Source organism: Lucilia cuprina, chromosome 3 (assembly GCF_022045245.1).
Source record: "Lucilia cuprina isolate Lc7/37 chromosome 3, ASM2204524v1, whole genome shotgun sequence".
In the NCBI taxonomy this organism is placed as follows: Eukaryota; Metazoa; Arthropoda; class Insecta; order Diptera; family Calliphoridae; genus Lucilia; species Lucilia cuprina.
Genome location: NC_060951.1, coordinates 54,011,837 through 54,036,665, shown reverse-complemented (window position 1 = coordinate 54,036,665; position 24,829 = coordinate 54,011,837). Strand labels below are relative to the sequence as shown.

Sequence of the window (24,829 nt, the reverse complement as noted above, 5' to 3'; positions counted from 1 at the left end):
GTTCTAGTTCAGTTCTAGTTCAGTTCTAGTTCAGTTCTAGTTCAGTTCTAGTTCTAGTTCAGTTCTAGTTCAGTTCTAGTTCAGTTCTAGTTCAGTTCTAGTTCAGTATAATCGCAATTCCGATTTATTTAATAAATTTATTGACGCAAAGTAATTTTCTAAAATGGGCTTTATATGGGTGATAGGAGAAAATATGAACTGATCCCGGTAAATGGATAGATATATGTTAATATAATATTTGTCTGTACTAAATTTAATCGCAATATTAATGTTAATAAGTAAATTGAAGCCTTTTTTTAAGGAGACTAGGATCGAAGGGGGTTCGATCATTTCAAAATTCGGCTGGTATAAAACTTTTAATCCAGATACAATTATATTTTACATAATTATGAGATCAAAAGCCCTTAATTCGACTCAGAAAGTGATTTTGAGTCAATCGGTATACTTTATTGTGGGTATAGTACTAAGTAATATTTAAGAGCGTTACTAACATCAGCATAAACGGGAGCATAATAGTGTAGGATATAATTATGAACAGATGAACAGATTTGACGATAGTCTTAACTGAAAAAATCATTACATTGTTTTACAGTGTGAACATTTATTATCAACTCAAGCTATTAAATATAAGTTTAATAACGTTTAGTTCGACTTCCTTTTTGTTTTTGTTGGGTATTGTCTGGCTTAACCAAAAAATGCCGACCATGAAAAGTTAAAGGCTTTTTATGTATGTGATAGATACACTGAAACATGAAAATCTATCGTAAGTATTTGAACATACTGTCAGCAGGCTGTCAATCTGTAGTTTTTTTTTGTTATAAAATTTTATTTGAAAAGCAGCCAATCACTATTGTAATCAGATGAATAGCAAAGAAAATTAAGAACAAATACTAGTAGGGAAAAAAAGCAAAAGCAAACACAATACCAGTAACTAGGATTTTAGCTAAACAAGTAGCCAAAGGTAGCCGTGCCTAGCCGATCAACAAACCATTTATTTAAGAACTAAACAACAATTTTACTGTATAGACCACGTACGTGTTGGTGCACCTTCAGGTGGCTTTTAACAACATTTGCTGCAGCTACTGCTGTTGCTGCAATTCGTAAGCAATGTTTTGTGGCAAACAAAAGGAAGCTGAATGATGCTGCGTTATGTATGACACAATTGTAAAGTAAAACGTTTTCTTACGGTTTATAATTAGTAAAATGGCTAGATCTAGCAAAAGACGAGAAGAGAAATGAACATAAATGTGATGTTGTAAGTTAAAACGTTTGTTGCTGTATACCTTAATCATTATACAAGTAACAACAACAATTTTTCTCGCAGCAGCAACATGTACGCACGTATTTTTATTCTTTTTTTCGTTTTTAGAATTTTTGCTGCAACAACATTTCATCTATTCATCTGTCTATTTGAAAATGTTAACATTGAAATGCCACTTTTTTACGGTTTGCAAAAAAAGCGCACCAAACGCATATTCAAAGATCATGGTTAAAACCTCGTAAGATTTTCATCTCTGTCTGCAGTATATGAGAACTACTGTTTCCTATTCGTTGTTTTTGGTATTTTCTGCTGTACAAAGACAGATTGCAACATGTAACCAACAACAACGTACTTGAAAAACGTATATACAAAAAATATAAAAACAGCTAGAAATAATTGCAGATTACAGCGTGTAGGATTTTAAGTTTTTTTTCTTCAATTTTTGAAAACTTGATGTTTGTCAGAGAAAATGTTATATTCGCAAAACTTATAATGAAACTTCAGTAAAAAAACGCAAATAATAAGAAAATACAGATGCATAACTTTGAGTTTTTTCAGAAGAGATTTCAGTGAAATTGTATGCAGTCTGGCATGCTGGTACATGCTCTATTATTAAAGACTTTGATTTTTTCCAGCGATAAAAATAAAAAACAAAATATTTCTTTTTACATCACTATGAATCTAAGTAGTAAAAGGAAGGCAAAAAAAAAAGTAACGAAGAAATTGAAATCATTAAAATTGAAAAAAAACTTTTGGACACTGGTTTATATCATCTCTTCTTGTGTTCGTCATCTTGCCACCACAAAAAGAAAAAAAAAACACCAGCATTACAAAGTTTGTTAATATCTTAAGGTTATCATCAATGAAAAGACAGTTATCTTTTTTATCTTTTATGGTGTATTTTTTATATCATAATAATTTTAGTTGATTTTCTTTCTGGTTTCAAATACAACCCTGTAGTTAAAATGACATGATGAACTTATTACAGGTTTTCTTTTTTTTTTGCATTCCTTTTGTACCCAGTTTGTTTGTTGTTATTGTACTACTACATACTACTCAGAAGATATCTTTTTGGACCATTACAAAATATGTTTTGTATATCATTGTGACTTTAATTCCACTAATCAAGTGAATTTTAAAGTTAAGCAATAAATTCCTAATTGCCTCAAGGAGGAGGAGACGTACGATCAACCAAGAAGCACAAAAACATTGAATATTAAAAAATAAACCTACCAACCAACCGAACAAAACTGAACCAACCCAGCGATTTAGTTTGTTAGCTAGCAATCCAGTCATCCACAAAATAAAGGAACGTATGAGGTAACCAACCATTCAGCCATCCGTCCACCATCCACTAAACAAAATCTTAAGAAAACCAACAACATCGAAAGGCAGTTTTTCTGTAGTCATGTTTTTGGCACGTTTAGTTGTGTCGCAGTATTATGTTCCTTTTAAGATTGTTTTTCTTAACTTTTTTTCCACTTCGTTTTTAATTTTTTGTAGTAGTTTTTGGTTGTATTTTTTTTAACATTTTGCTAAGGAAGACCATTAATTGTTTACTCATAGAGGAGATTTAATGTGACCAACTTAAAATGTTTTGTATTCTAAGTAAAGATTTATTTTCAAGGGGATTTAGGTCTTAAATCTGTATTACATTTACGATTATGATCTATACTGTTATCGAGACTATAGTGTTGACTAAACTATTGTAGGGACTACAGAATTGACATATGTATGGACTACAGATTTGACAATTTTATGGACTACAGTTTTGATTACAGTATGAACTACAGTTTTGACTATTCTCTTAGTTATGTTGTGTATGAACTATAGTTTAGTTTATAATCAATAATTTACTAAAAAAACTACAGCATTTCCTATAGTCAGGACTAATAGTCCAAAATACTTATAGCCGAGGAAGGGTGTATATTGTTTATTGTCTATACTATAGTTTTTACTTTGTTACAGTCAATACTGTAGTCTTGTCAAAAAAATCATACCTCAGTACAGACTCTATTCCACACTAAACTCTCTGCTAAAGTTAATAAAAACAGTTTAAGCAATAGCCAAGTTTATAATACAATTTTTATAATATTTAAGGTTATAGCCTTTACTAAAGACTATGCTTTAGTTAAGACATTAGTCTAAGCAATTGGCATCACTTGAGGCTATATTCTGTGCAAAAGCCTTGACTGGGGTGTATACTATGGACAGGACTAGGTTCTACAACATAACCAAAACTATAAGTACACTGAAAATAATCCATACTCAACTTTACGAAAAAAAATTGCGTAAATTCTATTTTCGTAATATTTACAAAAATTTCGTGTATAATACGAAATATTATTTAATAAAACCCATTTCTATTTTTACGAAAGTACGAAAACCTTTCGTAATATTTTTTTTTAAATTTTAGCGAAATTAAACATAATGATATTAATTATATTATGATTAACTAAAACTACAACAAATTTATAAAAATTAAGAAAAAGTATAATATTATTTTCGAATTTTTTTCATAAAAAAAATTGAAAATTGGTGTGGAGAATAATTTTGAACTAAAATTAGAAAATTTATTTTAAAATGAACAAAAATGTTTGAATAAATTAATATTTCGTAAATTTTACCATATTTATTCAAAATTCCCTTTTTTAAATTTATGTAAATTAATTTTTTCAAGAATATTTTGCATTATACTAAAATATTTCGTACAATTTCGTATATATTACGAAAGAATTTCGTGGTGCGAAACAACGAACGATTCGTACAATGTACGACATTTTTCGTATATATTAGGCATGGATTTTTTCAGTGTAGTTTTTACCGTAGTTGAGATTAGTCGATCTTCTAGTAAAGTTTTTCCTAAAGGCTATAGTCTATGGCTGTAGTTAAGATTATTATTTAGTTAAGGTGGCTTTCAGTAGGTTAGTGGTTAATGTTCTCGTCTGCAGATCGGAGGTGTTGGGTTCGATTTCTACTTCAGGCACAAAACCATTGGCTAATGTCTATAGAATAGTTACGTTTATCGGACGTGTTGGGTTCGATTTCTACTTCAGGCACAAAACCATTGGCTAATGTCTATAGAATAGTTACGTTTATAGTATATTATATTTTAAAGTCTAAAATATGTACATATAGTATATAACATATTTAAGATTTTAGTCTAAACTCTATCACAACTTAAAATCAGTACTATAGCCTTTAATACTAAATCGTTTGGTCCCATTATTTCCTGATTACTGCTTAGACCCTGACAAAGATTTGTTTCTTTTTTCTTGCATTTTAAGGTGCCAGGCCTACATGAATTGCCAAGTGAGAGTGTTATTCAGCTAAGCAGCCAACAAGTGAGTAGAGTTTTGCTAAGAGTATGGGTGTTTTGTACAAGTTTGTGCATCTATGTATATATAGAACGACAACACCTTGAGGGCTCTAATAAAACGTAAACAAAATTTTTACTTCACTGCAATAAAAAACAATAAGATGTTGTATAAATATTGTTGTTGGCAAAATGTGATACGAAAAGTATATTGAGTAAAAGCGCACAAAAACTTAAAATGCATTTGATTTTTCATAATATTTTTCAGGCTTTTTATAATTTTAAAGATTTCTTTTAATATTTTTTTGTTACTTTTATTCGTAAGATATGGCCTTTTTGGTAACACAAACAAAAATAGCGACCTCCATGGTAGATGAAAATCAACAAATAAAAAATACAAAAAAAATATATCAGCAACTAAAAACATCATCAAAAAATATGACCTTTTTTTCATTCATTTTTTTATATAACATTAAATTCTATTGCATTTGCCCTAATAAAAATAAAAACACAAAATAAAATAATATAAACCAACAACCAACAACAATAACAAATATCGTGTATATATTGCATAAAGCAGTCAGTGAGACAGCCTGCCACAGACACAGCTGAACTAACTTTATGGATTGAAATTGGTGCAACCTGTAAAGAAAATCTTGAAAAAAAACGAAAAGAATATTGTTCGCTTCTTGGCTACAATTTGATGTTGCAAGCCAACTGTATTATTATGATTTTTGTTATTGCTATTGATGTTGCTGTTATTTACAAACAATAACGGCAGCATCAACAACAAAATTAAATAATACAAAAGTTTTACTACATTGGCAATTACTTATTTTGTTACTAATAAAATGTTACGTTGTTGTTCAATTGATGGTAGTGCTATTTTTTGTTTTGTTCTTTTTTTGCCTTTAAGTATTTTTTTGTTAATATTAAGAAAAAACTTTATATTATTCCCCATTCAAATCTTTACAGGTTTGCCTTGACAGATATTATTTTAGCTGTAATAGCAGCAGCGTTTCTTATTGGTGCTATTGCAAAATTATTATTGCTACAAGTGGAGTTTTTAACATTTAGTGTGACAATGCAGGTGTTGTTTTATTATGATTGCATGTAAAAGTGCAAAAAAAATAAAAATAGAAAAAGCTGTAGCAAAAATAATTAATTTTGTTTTGTCATTTCAATGTTCATTAAAATATATCGAGACAGAATTTTAATCCGAATCGAATTTAAAAGTCACTAGATTTTTGTTTGATTTAAAATGTTTTTTATAACAATCTTAAATCGAATATGCCGCAGCAAAATTACATTAAACAAGTTCGAAAATTAAGTTGTCACATACAAAATTTCAAATTAAAAAAATTACCTTCAAAAAAACTTGGTTTTTATTGCTAAAAAATATATATATATATATTTTTTTTTGATTTTTTCATTAAAAGTGCTGGTATATCCTGAAGCAAAATACAAGTTATGTATTATGCTATCGGTGAGACTATATTGTATTCTTTAGTCAATACTATATATTCAAGACTTTAGTTTATTCATAAGTCAAGACTATACTATCATCAAGACTAAAATCTATACTATAGTCAAGATTTAATACCTTTAATAGTCAAGACCATTGTCTATAATGTAGGTTATACAACAGTTAAGACAAAATTACAGTATTAATAAAAATATAGTATTGACTATAGTCTATACAATAGTCAAAACTATTATCTATACTGTTGTCAAGACTATGGCATAGACCACGTCAAGACTATAGTATTAACTTTAATCAAAACTATAGTTTATACTATAGTCAAGACTATATTCTACACTATAGTTAAGATTACATTATACACTATAGCTATATTCTTGGCTGTGCTAAGACTACGTCAAGACTGTAGTATTAATTATAGCCAAAACTGTAGTTTATACTATAGTCAAAACTTACTGTATACTATAGTCAAAACTACAGCTCCCCCCGGGGGCATGTATCTTGGTGTTATTGCAAGTCCCGGCCTCTAGTCTGGCCGGGACTGAAAAATTGGTTACAGTCTACTGCTTGGCTTAGTCCTTGCATAGATTGATAGAGGTCAGACCAGAGCACCGCATAATCTGGTATTACGAGTGGCCAGTTGCCCGCAGGACTATGTCCCGGCTGGTCAGTTGGTTGAGGTTCCTTCGGGAACCACGTAGTGGCTGTGGTTTAAGCCCAAATTCGCAGGGAGAGTAAGTGGCGGTTAAAAGACTGATGCATGATAAAGTCAATATTTCGGGATAAGTTCGGTGCTGTTGCCGAAAATAACAGATGGAAATGAGTTGGTATTAATTGTATATGGTACGGGATGAATGTGTGGTTCGGCGGAACTTACTCCACCCTTCTACCTAATGAATGTGTCGTATGTTTTTCTCTTATGAATGTGTTATTTGTATGAGATGTGTGCTGGGTTGAATGATGATGAATGAAAGGTTTCATATACATATGATACCATTGAATTTTCCTTCCTTGTCCAGATATGTTCAGAGTATACTCTGTTCATATCAGAATTACAATGTCTTCGGCTTATTGATGGATAGTACTTCGGTCCACCGATTACATCTCTAGGTGCTGCTGCCGAATCAACAGAGGCCATCCAATGGTCAGAGATTAGATAGCTCGAGTACTCCAACAAAGTATTTGTGCATGGACCGGTCAAAGCCAATGTACAAAAATTGCCACATGAGTTCTTCATTAAAGAATAAAGGGACAGTCTATACTAGTTATACTCAAAAGTACGGTTAAGACTATAACTAAGACTATAGCATATACTATAGACGAGACTATATTTTTTAATATATTCAAAACTATCAGGGTTATAGACTATAGTCTTGACTTTAGTCTTAAATAGTTTAATGAATTCGTTTTATCTAACTATAATACCTTAAATGTATTTCAACAATTTTTTATACCTAATCTAATTCAAGTGCAATTAAAATATTTTTTTAAAAAATAATTTCCTTACAAATAATTGACTTTAACAACTTTTTTAATTAATGAAAAAGAAAAACTTTGAAGATTTATTATATTTTTTCTACTATTTTACAACTTAATAATTGAAGTCCCTTAAAAACTTAGAAACAACAAAAATTCTGCTAAATCATTCCACTATTATATCTGCAAAATGCAGTCAATGTAATTAACTTCAATAAATAAAATTCCAAAAATATATAAGAAAAAAAGAAATAAACCGCTTTTATAATAAATATTTTTAAGTACGACAGCAACTTATTTAATTGACTCTGAACTGCAGGAACAAAAACAGAAACACATGGAAAAAAATATAACCACAACAGCAAATCAAAGGTTTAGCAAACATCAGAAAAAATTGACCAAATTAAGCAGTAGGAAAGAAGAAAAAAAAAACCTTCTTATAGAACATAATTTTTGTTTAAAACTAAACGCTTAAATTCTATGACCATGAGGTCTACTCTACTCTAAAACTTTAGTAAAGACAGTCAAACATAGACGACGACGGTTGGCTGACCATAATCATGATCATCATCATTATGAACAGAAATAACATCAAATATAATCATAATAATTTTCCACGGTTACTTTCATTGCAGCAATAAATCCAAATCAAAAACCAATAAAGAAACACTGTTGCACTTAAGAAAAGTTTTTCCTAAGCTGGCGTTTTGTATTTCCTCTCTCCCCTTAGCATTCTCAATTACTTTTGTTAAACAATAAATTCAAAATTTACGAAAAAAAAAGAAAATAATAAAGCGGCAAATATATAGAATAATATACAGGCCATCCATGCAACAATCATGTAATACTTTTTTTTATAATATACGTATGTTCAACATATGTCCGACTGTAGGTCTTTAGTCTAGTGCTATTCTCTTGGTCGGTATTATTTTCTTCTTCAACTACTAAATGCATGAACATGCATTCTATTTTCATTTTTTAATAACACAAGAAAAAAAATATAGAAATGAAAAATCTTAAAAATATAAAAACACTGGCTGATGATGACGAGTGTAACACGCATTCTTTGTCTTACGAAATAAAATCAAGTAAAAGATGATGATTCCAACAAAAAAATAATCTTAAATCCATGCAGTATTTAGTGAAGAAGAGAAAAAAAATATTGAAATACATCAGAAAAAACAACACAAAACTTATAATAATGATGATGAGATGACGTCCAAGATGTTGAACACTGCAGCAGCAACATCAAGGAGATCATTATTAAATCATTTGAAGAAAAACTGATTGAGGTAGAAAGAAGTGTTTTTAGTTTGTTTCTTCTTGCCTCTGCATGCTGCTGATGATGAAAAGCTGGTAAGCAACTCTTAAGGTGAAAAGTAAACAAAGAAAATAACAACAACAAAAAATATAGCTAAACTGAATTTAGTCCAAAGATTATTTCTGCATTCATCCGACTGGTTGGCTGTCCGTCCGCCAGTTGGTTTGTTTTTCTTGTGCTAATACAAAACTCATCACGTTTCATCGTCATCTTCAAAAAGATCACGCATCTCCCTTATGTAGATACATGGCCGGGATGTTACCTTAGTTGATATTCAGAATCGTCATACATACAACCGATTCATCCATTCATACTTGTGTATCGCATACACTGACTCATACTATCAACAGGAACACTTAGAAAAACTTTTGGATATGAAGAAATATTTCTTTTTAATGGATGGAAAGAAATATTTTCGGAATGGCTAGTTCGCTTAGATCGGTTAGAAAGTTTAAAATTAAAACATTTCTGATATTTTTTATAATATTACGAAATATGAGATCTAGTTTGTGGATCAACCAAGTAATTTCTTCGTATTTAGATCGCCATAGTTGGGGTTTTAATCCTATATAGAGCTCAAAAGTTCTGGGTTTTGCATTTGGTTGTAGCTATTGAGAAAATGTTTAAAAAGGAATTCGATCTCTTATTTATTTAATATATTAAGATAGATACTTGAGCTCTATGATCATTTAAGTGATAGTGCTATAGAGTTTGGAGTCCTGCTCTCGAAATATATAACCAAAGTATTTCAACTAAATCGGCTTTTAGACTTGAAGGCTGGTACAATTTAGGACTGGGACATACAAATAAATCACATTATAAATCACATCTTAAAACCTTCGACTCCGTTGCAAAACAATTTCCTCGATACGAGGCGATCTGAAGCTGAAATAGTTCGAAAATTGCAGTTATCAAAGCTTCGAAAATGTCTTCTTAATAATTAACTTTAGTTTAGATATATCACGATAAGAGGATATAGATATATCACGATATGAGGGACTTCTTTGATAAAACTAAAGCCCATATCTTAAATATATACTTGGTTCTCATGAGGACCATAAAATTCAAACAAATGTTTGAATTTGAGATATTCACTTAATTCCAAGTTACTCACGAATCCAATATTCTCGTATTAGCTCTACTTGAAATTCCCTAAACGTGCTGAGATGGGATTCTCTCAAATTCTAACTAATGATGTTCGTAAACCAATACCAGGTATATTTCCTATATAAATGTAAATTTTAATTGATATTAATATTAGCGTTTTTTTAATTGACACAATATAAACAGAACGTTCTCTACTATTAGTAAAAACTCATCATCATTTATTCTTTACTTCCATTTTGCCCGTGTTAATATTAATTGGATAATAACATTACGTATTTTTTTAATTGATTCTATGCAAACGTAATAATTTCTAATGTTAATATGAGTATCAATTAAAAATTTAATTACATCAATGAAACTCTTTTAATTAATCAAGTTTGTTTATTAAATAATTATTGTTGTGTCATATGAGAATTAATACACCTAGATCATTTTCGAGTCTGTTATGCTCTCCTTTGTCAGAGATTCTGTTAGGAATTAAACCTACAACTTGCAGACTAATAGACTGTACCACCTCCAACCTTACTACCGCAAGCCCCCAATCGAGTTTATTGGAATTAATTATAATTTCTCTCAGTGCTTTTTATAACTATCATGTTTTTTCTCTCTCAAAGATTTGATTGCATTTAGCCGCGAATTTTTTTGCTTTATTTGTTAATTTTTTTCCTCTACAGTTTTTATTTATTTTACTGCTGCTTGATTATTATTGTGTATGTTTTTATATTGGCTTAATTTGTTATTTTTATATGTATGTGGCTAAATATATTTTCAGCCAACATATCCATCTACCTGTTCTCTGGTCTTAGCCGCAGCAGCAAAAGAGATCATTTGTATTTACGTTTATACGACTACTACGTAAATCTTTTAAATCCCTTTGATTATTTTTATAGTTTTAATATTACTCGTTTATTATGACTGAGATATGGGATGGTTGATGATATTGATGATGATTTTTGTATATGTACGTTAGATGTGGCTAAAAGGCGTCTTTATATATAAAATACGTTCTAATATTTCCTCTGTTGTATAAAAAGTCTTGCTCTTACTGCTGCTTTATAGCAGGTCAATATTATTTATTAAGTTTTCGTTAGTAATTGAAAATCAAATCAATAATGTTGTTTTCTGTATGTTTGGTTTTTAGCATTAAAATTTATGATTATTGGATATTTTCAATGAAATAGAATCATTAAAAAAATTAATAAAAAATATATTGCTTTCAATTATATTTTTTTTTCATTTAATATTTATAGACAATGATTAAAGTTATAAAACTAAAAAAATATTGTAAATTGAACTTGTTGCTGGGTTTTATTAAAATACAATTTTAAATCTTAGACAGCTATTTAAAAAAATGTCAAAATTAATTAACATTAATATTGCCATTATTCTCGCAAAATTGTGGTTAATAACAATAGAACCACAGCATTAGAGAAACAATGCTTATACTAGATTTAATTAAACTTTAAATAATGTTTACCTTTCAGTTGCAAATATATGTTTAAATATTTTTAAAATTATGAAATTTAAATGTTCAAATAACTCATTATTCAGTTGATGATATATCTGTCAGTTGTGTTTTATTTCAAGTAGAATTTAAATAATCTTCAAAAAACCATTTTTTGGGTTATGAAAATAATGATGATTTTTGCATATATCCACAAACGGCAACCGAAACAAAAAGCCTTTAAGCCTGTTTTTGCCTGAGTTCTCTTTAATGTTTTCATTTTTTAAGTTTTGGTTGGGCGGTTAGAGGGGAGTTTAACACAAAAAAATAACAAAAATTTAAAGGAAAATTGTAAAATTAAGGAGTTTATTATGACGTTTAATGACCTCAAACAACAAATAGCCCCAACAGTAAGTAAATATGAACAACTCAATAAAATTTGTGTATTTATGTGCATTTCACTTAACTCAACTGAATATTTATGGCCTTTACGACTGACGGACTGACTAAACGAGTGACGGACTATTAGACTGACAAACTGAGTGCAGTTGTTAATGATGGTACTGTTTGTGTGTGTGTGTGTTGAATGAGATGACGGCAAATTGTGGCAAGAAGAGTAACTTTATTGATGTTATTACTTCGTTTTTTTTTTGGGTTGTAAATCCTATGAAAACACTTGATGTCTCTGGCACGCAGAAAAATTATATTCATATAATTACAGTTCTGGCCATTTTTAATAGTACTTCGTGAAAACCATTCAATGAAAGTAAACAACTTGCAATCACACTGAAAGCACACACATACATTCAGAACAGCAATTTTCGCATATATACTAATAAAAAGTAACATCGTAATATATACACATACCTATGTAACAAACAGGATATTTCGAGGGTAGTCTGAAAGTTGTTTGAATGATTGGAATCGATGGCCGCCGTAAGATGTAGTTTCAACAAATTTAATTAAATCTTTTAAAGCAGGCATCGGCAAAAAGTAACATATGATCTCTACGACTGGTATTACAAAGAAGCTCTTCACTTTCCTTCATCGAAGAAGCAGCTTTGAAATGGTTCAGATTTCAGAACCGATTTCATTTATTTGTGAGAAACCAGGAAATTCGCTGTTAACCTTTAGGTAAACTTCAGGGTGCAATTGGCAATTTTTATCGTCTGTTTTGGATCAAGTAAAATTAACAATCTCTTTACCGATGCCTACTTAAAAAACAGGTATAAGCAAAGAGTTTTTCTCGATCTTACATATTCTCACACATCAAATCTTCCTTTACACACATTTCCTTAGAATATTTATCTCTCTCTCTCTCTCTGCAGATGAATATTTTAAAAAGACTTTTAAAATTTCTCTCTTACATGCACAATTACAACACATACACACATGGTATTAAGTAAATTTAAAGTAAACACAATCTCTCTCATATGGTGGCAAATATTGCAAACCAAGTATTTTTTTGTTGTAGTTACAACTTTTTGCTGATGTTGTTTTCATTCTAGTCATTGTTGGGTACCATAGTTAATGTTGCCCACTGGCTACAATTGCCCGAGAGAGGGTGTATGCTATTACCACCCAAAACATGTCGGCCAGTAATATGATGCGTTCTTTTTTCACTCATTGTAATGACTGCAACTAGCTGCCGTGTTTGGGTTTTTTGTCGTTTTGCCAAAGCCGTTTCCACTTTTTAATGCAGTTATGACACTGATGAGTTTCACTTACAACTCACTGCCTGGCTGGATGGTTAGCTGGCGTATGCAGTTATTATTGCTGTTGTCTACAAAAGTCTTTAACATTATTCGCATACGTTCGACTCTAGACTAACAAAACCAAAAAAAAAATAATGGGAATGAAGAAAGAAAAAAAAACAGAGTGTTGTCAATGATTATTATGTTGCTGATGCCTTGTATCATGACATCTTGCAATTTAATGCCAAGACAACATTATTTTTATGTTGCTTTTTTGTTTTGTATGTTTTTGTTGCTGTTATTATTTGTACGAGCGAGTATTTTACATTCCATATGTAATCATCAACAGCAGCAATAGCAAAAACAAAAACAAAAAACATTGCTTCAGAGAGTAACTGCAGCACATTTGTGTCTGTGCAACACTTACTTCATATCATTGTTGTTGTTGCTGTTATGTTATGTTGGGAGTCATAATAATCTGTGTATTTAATAACGGTTATAAGAATTGTGTTTTTTATGCATATTTTCTCTGAACATGATCATATTTCTGAACTTGTTGTTGCAACCAAACAACAACAAAAAACCAAGTGCAATAATACGGCATAATTTGGTATGCAAAACTTGTTCCTTTTGTACAAAAAAAAAATGAATGGTTCTTTATGGTAATTTAAATGCTTTAAAGATTTTGAACTTTAACAATGACTTTGCATTTACAATATTATTGGTAAATGGTCAATGTCTATATTAAGACCCAAAAAAAAATATTGACTAACTGTAAATAATGAATTGAATAATAAAAAAATTGAAATACAGCCGAATTTAAAATCGAAATTATATGAATTATATGACAAATTTCGTAATTTTAATTCAACTCTTACTGCAACAGTTACAACAGAAGTTGCAAGAAGCATCAGGTTATCAACAATATATTGATAATAGCAAAAAAGACATATAAAATGGTAAATCATTACAAAAGAAATACCTTTTTCCTTATCTGGCCATGAAAAACTACAATAACATCAGAAACAAACAACCATATCAAACAGCAAACATCAAAACAGTAGAGTTGAAAACAAACAAAGTAGCCAGAGAAATAAGAAAATCAAGCAACAACCGACAACATAGAACCAGAAACCAGGGGGGGAAATAAGCGTGGCAAAATTTCCTATAAAATTCACAACATTCAACAACAAAAATATATAAAAAACCAAAAGAACTACGAAACAATAAAAAGTGTTGCAAGTAAAAAAGGCAACATTGTTTAACAATCATTTCGTAGAGACACAACCGACAACTATTATTTTCATTTTAAACTTTTGTTTTATTATTTTCAAAGTTTACTGATCGTAGTTTTCTGCTGCTGCTGCTTCTCAACATTGTTCAGTCACTCAATGTCTCCACATTAAAAGGAAATGTAAATAATCTTGAAATGAGGTTGATTTTTTTTCCAAGTTGTAGTGTTTTGTACATCTTTTTTTTTTGGTTTGTTTTATTTGCGTCTAGTATTGAATTGCAATTTTGTTGTTGTTGTTATTGTTACTGTGGACTCGAAAAACATCAACTTTCCTTAGGTTATAATGTACCACAATGGTAGTAAGTAATAAGTATAACAACTATAGTTTTGTTTGTTTATATATATAAATTAGTAATTGTTAATACTTTTACGAAAAAATCTACTTATTTACTTACACACACTCTTGCATACAATTTCTGTTTATTTGTCTGTCTATTTGTATTTGTTAATTTCTATATTGGCTAAATGATTGTTGTACTTGATTTTCTATAAATAAACAAATCAACTTTATTAAGTAAAAGTGGCCAGATGGTATGAAAGAGCGGGATGCATACTACACCAGAGCCAAACAAATTGAACCCTCCTTAATATGGGACATGTCGGAAGAAAAATCTTATAATTATATTGACATATTAAGGAAATTATCGTCTTATGTTAAATCGCGCAAAACCTAGATTGTTTAAAGTTACCTACAGATCAGCAAGAATTCACATTGGTCATTGTCGGTTCTGTTGGATGCCTTTTAATATGGGAAAAACACAAATATATTTTGACCTATTAAGTGAATTATTTTCCTATGTTAAAAACTCAGGGTTTCTGAGGGATATATGATCTTATTAGGATAACAACCTGTCAAAGGGAAAGAAAATATTCCAACGTTTCAAGTCCTTTCCATATACTCGTATAATTCTCTCCCATAGACCTCTTTTATAGTTGGATAGACCTCTAGTTTTGGACTTATTTCAAGGTGTTTTTTTTACGTTCTTTGTAAGCTTTGTGTTTCTTGCACGTCAGTGGCGATATTTGTATATTGTTCCTGCAGTCCATGTACAAGCAGTTTGCTCAAGTACTCAAGCTACAATTGATACCAACACATTTTCAAAGCATAGTCACAAAGTAAATCTTATGTGGAATATCTGTTGCTTACAGCACCGAATCAATTCCAAGTTTTAAACTTTACCGTGTATCAGTCATTTAACTAACATTCTTTTCCCGCGAATTTGGATTTAAACGTAGCCACCATGTGCACAGAGTAGGTCCTATCCAATATCCGCGATAAGATAAAGTTCGAAACTCTCTGCCTTAAGGGCTGGTACTAGATTATTTGGTTCTCTGTTTCGTCCATATGTCCAATCACTCCAATAAAATATCGAAGATTAATCGCTCACTTGTTCTCACGTGGAATTCTGATCGTTAGTATTTTCGTTGTCGTTAGTACATATCGGTTTCTTGATTTTCAGTTTCCAGTGAATACAAGATATTTTTTTGACGATTTTTGTCAGAAAATATCCTGTATTCGGGCACATCTTATGATTGTTTACAAACGTAAAGTGTGTCCATATACATTAATGATGTGTACTATAATTGCCTTTCAGCTAAATAAAACAGCCGCTCAACGGTGATGGAAGTCTTAACTGTTTCAATTGGGGGAATACTTATATTGCACAATTAGTAGTTCCATGATCAGTTACTCAACTATTGAGCAGTTATTATTTCAGTAGTAGTTCCCTGATCAGTTACTCTACTACTGAGCAGTAATTATTTCATGGATTACTTAGTAATGAGACACCACCAACATCACCAACAACATTATTTCATTTACTTGAATAGGTAATTACTGGTAAAGAGCTGGGAATTTGATTTTACATTTTGAATACCTAATAAAATCTCTGCACATTTTGCTGTATCATTATTTCTTGGTACTGGTCACCTTTTATACACCTATAAGTTCCTCCATAAACTATATTGTTCAATTGTGTGTAACGTACATTCGTACAAACCTATAACCACTATTTATGTAAATGTATATATACATATGTATTAGGTTGTATAAATGTGTTTTAGAAAATTGTTTAATGTTTTTGTAATCAAATACTAAACTACTTATGTTTATGCTCGGTACATAAACATTGTAATAATGCCTGATTTTTTTCACTTTTCCTATAATTCTCCCTCACCATCCTTCCGGCTTAAGGCATATTGATGTATGTGCATTAATTTTTGTTCCAACATATTAAGAGTCAGAGCAAAGTCTGAGTCAGTGAGTGAAATATGCCTGCCAGTAAAGTTTATCGTATAGCAATAATGAAAACGCTACGATACAATATGTTATATGCTGGTACTTGGACTCAACAACAACAATAACAGCAAACAAAAATAATAATAATGCTAGTTTAAATAAAATTAACTAATTGGCATAGAAGAGGTTAAAAAGTAAAGTTTAAGTGAGTTGTTGCTGTTTGTGTAGAATGGATGATGTTACAGAGTATGAATGAATGAATGAATGAATGAATGAAAAGTGTTTGTTGTTGACTGTTGATTGCAAGCAAGGCTAACAAGTTTAACATCTATCTTTACAATTGTAGGAGATTTACATGTTACACAGTTGTACAACAAAATCGGCCAGTTAGACTGACTGACAGACAGTTTAAATAGATTTACAAATACTACAACTAAATTTGTAATTGGAAAATTACTTATTGTTAGTTTTATGGGTACATGTTGTTAGAAAATTGAAACATTAATGTAAAGGTATTAAATCTAGATACGTTTTAGTGTAAAGATTGCATTGTTACTTTACAATATGATTTTTAGATAATTAGGATTTATCTGCAATCTCAATTGAAATATTCCGGACTTGGGAAGTAATAATTACACAAAGTCATAGAAGTTTTTCCTATAACAATTACTTGTATTGGTAATTAAGATATTACTAATTACAATTAACATGTATATAAAGAAAACCATATAATTTTAGCTGGTAAAACTTCAATTACAATTATTGCAAATATTGTTATTGTAATTGAAAATGTAATCATTTTCCCTATTCTAGTTCATTATAACAAACTTACAAATGGCTTGTCTTAAAGCCGTGATACACGGTTATCAGATCTTACAACGTTGTCAGTAAAATATTTCAATTTTTCTTTTGATGCGTTTTCAGAAAAAACATTTCTGACAATATTGCAAAACAAAATTTGTAAGTTGACAGTGTTATTAGACATTTTCTGCACATTTTACTGCCAACGTTGTAAGATTTAACAACCGTGTATACATAGCATTACATTTTGTTTTTCTTTTATAAATTTGTAAATTGTATACAAAAATCCTTTCAGCAAGTTGCTCAAGTCATCAACTTATATTAATTGGAAAACATCTAACCAATTACCTTTACAATAACTCAATTTATGTAAACTTACTAAAGAAAAAAAACATTCTAAAAATATATAAAAATCTATATATGTATACATAGAGATCTAGTATATAATCTATAAATACATACATTGATATGTAACTGTGTAAATGTTCTAAAAACTTTTTCTTTTTTAATAAAAGTATTAAAAAAATCTTAATCAATTTCTGATAAATTTACCATAACACTCTTGCTACCAAATGTACGACAATATACAAGAGTATATGGCAGATTTTTATTGAAATAATACTTTGTTTTTGTCAATTATTTCTAAACAACATAATATGTGTATACACAGGCATCAAAATATATACAATTTATGTTCAAATAATAATCATAATAATTTGATTACATTTGATATGTTTTTCTTTGATGGCTGTAGAAAAACAATCAATTGAATTACAAAAATGTCTTATATACATATATTTATAAAGACCCTATTTACAGTAACAATAAAATCACACATAGACGGTAAAATATGCAGATACACATATAGAGATAACCCAGCAAACACTAAAGTCAAATTTCTGAAATGTTTATTAAACGAATATTTTGTTACTAAAACATTTTCAAAGGTGACATGTAATTCGTACTCTGTTAATAACATTTGAGAAAGAGAATTTTAAATTCGTTATTGAAATATTTTTCAAATCTTATTAAATTTTTGTCACACTAAAGTTTGATCTTTAATAACTTTTAACTTAAACTTGTTATCCGGGATGTATAGAGCAAGTTTTCTTGTTATGTCTATTAAAAATAGAGACTTTTGAGTAATTATGACAAATATGAAATCAGACTAACCTATCTATGTATATAGCAGAAAAGGTTTTATTTTTCTTTAGTTTTTAAATAATTTCTTGAAGGAATCTTCTCTGATCAATACAACTAATTAAACCTCTTAATTTAACTAAAATATAATAAAACCCGATCTACGTAACTGTGTTTGTCCTATTGTACTCTCTATATTCCTGATCGGCAAAGAGCTTTCTTGCATTCTTAATTCCTCACGCATGTATGCTTACACGTGTATGAAAAACGATAAAAAAAAACAGTAAAATAACTTATTTTTTACTCTCTGTAGGCTCTATAAAATTAGATAAGTATTCCTCAAATTTTTAAATAATCAGTTTAAAATTTGAACTCAAAACCACTACTTTTTATCACCTTCACTCTATCCGAGTAACCTATGGTTTATTCATATATCATATTAGTAATTACAATACCGAAAATCCCAATAAGTGGGAATATATCTACTGACTTTAGAAGAACTAAGTTTATACTTATAACGGTTGCCCCTATACCCATAGATGTAGCATAGTGGAGAGAAATAAAAATAATTAGATGAATCTAAAGCAGCGAAACGTAGTGGGCTCTCAAATAAACTCTCTTGTAGTGATTCTTTTACGCGTACTTATGTTCACATGCGTATAAAAACAAACAAAATCAGTCAGAGAGTAAATTTTTTTACTCTCTGCCTTTCGCTGATCTAAAGCAGGGATCGGTAGAAAGTGATAAATGAGAGTATATGACGGACACCAAAAGAAATATATAATTGCTCCATTTTTTGCAATGAATTCAGTAAATTTTAGAATATCGCGGTAAAAATAATTTAAATTTTCGTTAGAGTATTTCTGGACCGCAAAACAACAACAAAAGGGAAATATAAATTTCTGAAATGGTCCACGGAGGTCAGTTGCTGGCAGGGAATTGAGGACCATTCAATAATAAATATTTTTACTTTACTCAATCTTACTCAATTTACTAACAAAAGAAAAAGGAAATATCAATAGAGTGTCTTTTCGAATTACCCTCGTCTTTCAATTTATGTTATTGTCTACTAAATTTAAGACTTAAGAAAATATACACATAGACATGTTGTAAGGATACAATAATAACAACAATAACAAGAACATCATCAACAACAAAAGTATCAAATACTAACAATGTCATCTAAAGGAAACATACAAATCAGACAATTTACACAAAACGATGATGATGACAATGTTTTAGCAAGCAAAAAAATAAATAAATAAAAAATACAGAAAAAAATCTAATAAAAAAATATAAATCAAAACAAAGCAATTCAACAAAATTTCAACATTTTCTCCCAATAGGCCTTGTATATAGAGAATGAAAAAAGCAAGTTCAGGGGGCCAAAAGTAGATGTGTTGATAAAGAACAACCCCTACTATGCAGAATAAATGTTAAAAAAATGTATTGATAAAATGTTTTTTTTTTATACAAATACATATGAACAAAAAATAAAGGAACATAAAAATCAATCAATGAAATAAACACACATAAAAACAAGTTTAATAAATATAGAGAAAATAAAACGGAAAATGTGATTGATTTCAGAATAACAACAGTTTAAAATAGACAGTGAAAACTTTAAGAAATGGATTAAGTTTGAGAAGCAAAATTCCGAAATGTTAAAGCACAAGATCTCCTATGAATTCTTGTTAACATTGTAAAATAAAAATTCCAATCTTAAATTTAACATATTTCTTAAGTCCTTTTTATTTACTTAACCCTGTACCTTAATTGAATATTTTGTTAAGATTTCAACCGAAAAATAAGTAAACAACAAATTTCCTTTAACAATTGTGGTTTATTATACAAAACGAAGAAAATAATAATAGAAAATGTTTAAGAAAAAAATGCCTTAAATACAAAAAGAGAAAATAACCAAGTTTTCGGTGAACTTGTTTCGAAACTTTAAAAGAAAATTGAAAACACAATTTAGCAATTTCCAATGATTATTGTATATTACAAAAGTTTCCTATTCACTGAGCTCAAAATCAATTATTTTTTTTTTCCTAGTTCCAACAATTGTCAAATGGCCGATCAAATAAAATAAAGAAAAAACGAAAAATAAAAATAATAAATATCTATGGCCGCCAAACACACATATACACAAAAGTTAAACTCCAGCAACTTCATTCAGTTCATTTTTCATTCTCTGCTCAATATATTTTCGAACTTCATACATTTTGTAGGAAAAATAACTAAAAGAATGATGAATAAAAGAAAAAGGAACGGAGTGAAAAAAGTAACATTTTAACAATAGTTGGATGATGATGATGATTATTAAGCTTTCGAAAAACAATTCACAAGCCAACAAATAGTAACAAATATAACTTCAGCAGCAATAGCAGCAACAACTTAACCAGTCTATCTTCTAAGCATTTTAACCAAGTTGTATGAATTTGAGATATACTCACTCTCTTAGTCTCTCCTTTCCTGATACATACATGTATCTTGGTTGCCAGCTTTTGTATTGTCAGTGACCACAATTTATACGCATATCAAAACAAGGACCTGTTCATCGTAAATCAATCAATCTTACAATTAAGAGAGTTCCTCTGACACATTTAGTGTCCAATTTGAATAGTTTTTTACTTATTTTTTGCCGTTTGACTGACTTTTTGTTATTGGTTCATCCGAAATATAAAAAGTATTTATAGATACGAGTAAGTTAAGAAAACAATGGCTAAAGGGGAAAATTATCATGATTTGAGAAGACTATATTTATGCAAAATGATTTTTCATTCTTTTTTACTGGTCTTGTGTTTGTTGTTTCCTTTGTTTTAGTTTTAGAGTTGATAGAGGCAACTAAAGAAGTCTTTAAAACGATAAGTCTTTAGAAACGATTTAAACGAGAAATTGGAAGTATGAAACGTAAGATTTGTTATCAATCGAAAGAAATGAGATGTACTGAGAGAAATTATAAAACTTAGGATTACTGTGATCTTGAATAAGATTTTGAGATCTTGAATAAGTTTTTGAGATCTTGAATAAGATTATGAGATTTTTCCAATATCAAAAACCTCTGTACGAAACTAGTTTGAAAGATCCAGATATTTTCCTCACGTAACAACCGCTTATAGGCTAATGTACGTTAAAGTCAATTTCTGAAGGGGATCTTATATAGGGGTAGAGTCAATTATAGACCGATTCTCATAAAATTCGGTAAAGAGTTGTCGATCTTCAGCGCTATATTCGTACTTTCAAGCTCGTAGTGTGCGTTAAAGTCTATTTCTGAGGGGGACCTTATATGGGGGTGGGGTTAATTATTACCCGATCTTCATAAAAGTAGTTAGATATAATTTTTCTCGTTATAAAGTTAGTTATGTTGAATTTCAGCGCTAAACTATTGTTTTTGATTTAGTAATTGGCGTTAAAGCAAATTTTTGGAGGGGACCATAATGAGGGGTAGGATCAATTATAGACCGATGCTCATGCAATTCGGTAGAGAGAATTTGGCTCATATACGATTTATTTATATCGAATTTCATTGCTATACTCGCATTTTTAAAACATTTTATGACATTATGACATTTCGGTGGTTTACTTGTATGGGGGCTCTACGAAAACGTAGACCGATATTGCCCATTTTCCATAAAGAATATTTGTGTAAAATTTAAACCCTCTAACTCTTTCCGTTCGGAGTCTATCGTGCTTTCAATAGACTGACGGACAGACATGGCTAGATCGTCTTAGAATTAAATAAGGACCCTGAATACGTTACAAACGGATCTTGGGTTTAAAAACATTATGGGAGATCTTTACGTAAACTTTATGTTGTAGCAGTAATGTTTTGAACAACAAAGTTCCCGATCTTTATGAGTTCAAAATCTGAACAAAATTTGTTGTAAGTGTACACAGCTATATCTATAATTTTAATAAAGTTAAAGATATATATTTTTGGAGAATATAGATCTTATTTTAGAAACTCAAGATCAGGGATCTTAAAGCCTAAACATTCCCACATATCAGAGAAAAATTTTGCAAGTTATATACATAATTTTTTGGAGTAAAGATCAGTTTTGAGAAATGTGTGATCGCTCATCTTTGTGTAGAATGAGTTTGTGTTTCAAATAGGAAACAAAATGAACGGAAAATGTACACTGTAATCTGTCCGCATCGGAGACATAGATCAATTATGACAACGTTGTTATTGAAAATAGTGTTGTTAATTTGAAGTCTACAGTATCTTAAGCGCAGCAACAAAATTACAGTCTCTTTAAATACAAAAATTTTTAAAATCATTTTTGCTGTCTTAACTAAACAAACTATTTTTTTTGGTAATTCATTTAGTAATTTATCATATAAACTAAAAAATTGCGCGAAATGACAACAAATAATGATCACAGAAGTTTCCCTTTTCAAATTTGTTATGCTTTCAATTCATTAATTAACAAACATTAATCATGAACATAAGTTATTTAAGAGTAGACACTACCAAACAAATGCCCACTAGAAAAAACACTTTAATGAAAACAAAAAAAAAATTTTTTAAATATTTTTTTAAATAAATTTTAAATAATTTAATGAATTTTCAATGCCCCCTAATATCTTTTGAATATTTTACCAGAGACAATAAGAAACACAAAGTGTCACCAAAACTGTCATGAATTATTAACATATGTTTAGTAGGGCCGATGCAACAACACAATACTTCCATAGAGAATCTAAAGACAATTAAAGTTATAATTTGGAGGGTGGTTGTTGGAAAATTGGATTTTGACCTCAATTTAGTTGATGTATGAAAACAAATGTACCACACACACTCAGCTGCATACACTATATTTCCAAAAGAAAACAATAAATTGTTTTGAAAATAATATTGAAGTTTTTTATTTTTTTAAAATCTTGTTGGAAAGAAAAAACATAAAAAATAAATTTAGCATTTCTAATTAGTTTAAGAAAATGTGTGTTTTTGTTTGAAGTAGAAAAAACATTATTTTTAATTATTTAAAAAACAAAAATATATAGAAAAATTTATTTTATTGTTATTTTGTTTTCTTGTTATTTTTACAGTTCACCACAAAAGATGCTTTGTGTCAGCAAAATTCAGAATGTTTAACAGTAAGTTTATTTTAAGATTTTCAAAAATTTTGTTTTTAGATTATAACGATTGGAATATCTACTATTTGTTAATAGTTAAACAAATATGATCTTTTACTTATTTCTACTGGTACATCGGATATTATATATATTTTGAAGCCTTTAGAAATTAAATATTTTAATGAAATTTTGTTAGTGAATTTTACTTAAGACACTCACATAGTTAGGTATTAAATTTTAATTTTATTTAAATCTTTTGACTATAAATATATGTTATTATTTAACTATTATTTTATAATTAAAATAATCTTCTGATGTTATAGTCATTTACTTTTAATGATAAAATCATAATGATAAAAGATAATGCAATAGAATGTCTAGTATAAAATGTACACAAATAAAATCATATTATTTTTAAATCTCCATTATTAAAATACAAAAAAAAAATCTTTAATACAGGATAACAATAATATTATTTAAATTATTTGAAAAATATTCATAGAGACAGCAAAAAACTAAAAAAAAGAGCAAAAAGTAATGTCAAAAACTAGTTATGCTTGTTTTATGGGAAAATATCTAAAAATGACATATATGGACTAACACGATTGATGCCTTTGACCCTATTAAGCGGCAATAGTTTAATAAATATTTCCTCTAGTTAAATGAGAAAAAAATTTGCCACATTTATGGATTTTTATTAAGTTCAACAATTGGTTGTATCTTTTTTTGGTCAATTTGTATCAAATAGAATTTTAAATACAATAATACATTTACATTTTATTATTTTAAAAATTGGATAAAATCATATAATAAATATGCAAAAAAAGTGTAAAAAATTAAAAACTACTCAAACGTACCAAGCAATTGCAATTACTTAACTAAAAACATACTTTTCAGTAAGTACTACATATCGCCTAGATTACAAAGAAGTAGTCTATTTAGGTCTTACTAATACTATATTATATAATACATTCTTGGCTGTGAAGTTTTAGAAGCTGTACATGTTTTTTCATGCCTTTTATAACGACTTATTTTTGTAATTAGTAAGAGTATGTGATGAATATTTGCTTCTAATGACATGGCTGTGTTAAAATAATTAATTAAAATGCAATTCTGTATAAATAAATTTTAGTATTTTGTTACCCCTATATGGAAAAGTAATTTTTTGCTGCGT

The 24,829-nt window shown here is 29.2% G+C and overlaps 1 protein-coding gene across 1 annotated transcript in view; it reads left to right on the top strand.

The window, feature by feature from the left end:
* The window catches only part of LOC111683599, a 97,069-nt gene that overhangs the window by 10,161 nt on the left and 62,079 nt on the right, over positions 1 to 24,829 (top strand). The window contains exon 2 of the mRNA XM_023445693.2: positions 23,629 to 23,676. Within this exon, the coding sequence (XP_023301461.2) occupies positions 23,629 to 23,676 (48 nt within the window). The remainder of the gene's footprint in view (positions 1 to 23,628; positions 23,677 to 24,829) is intronic.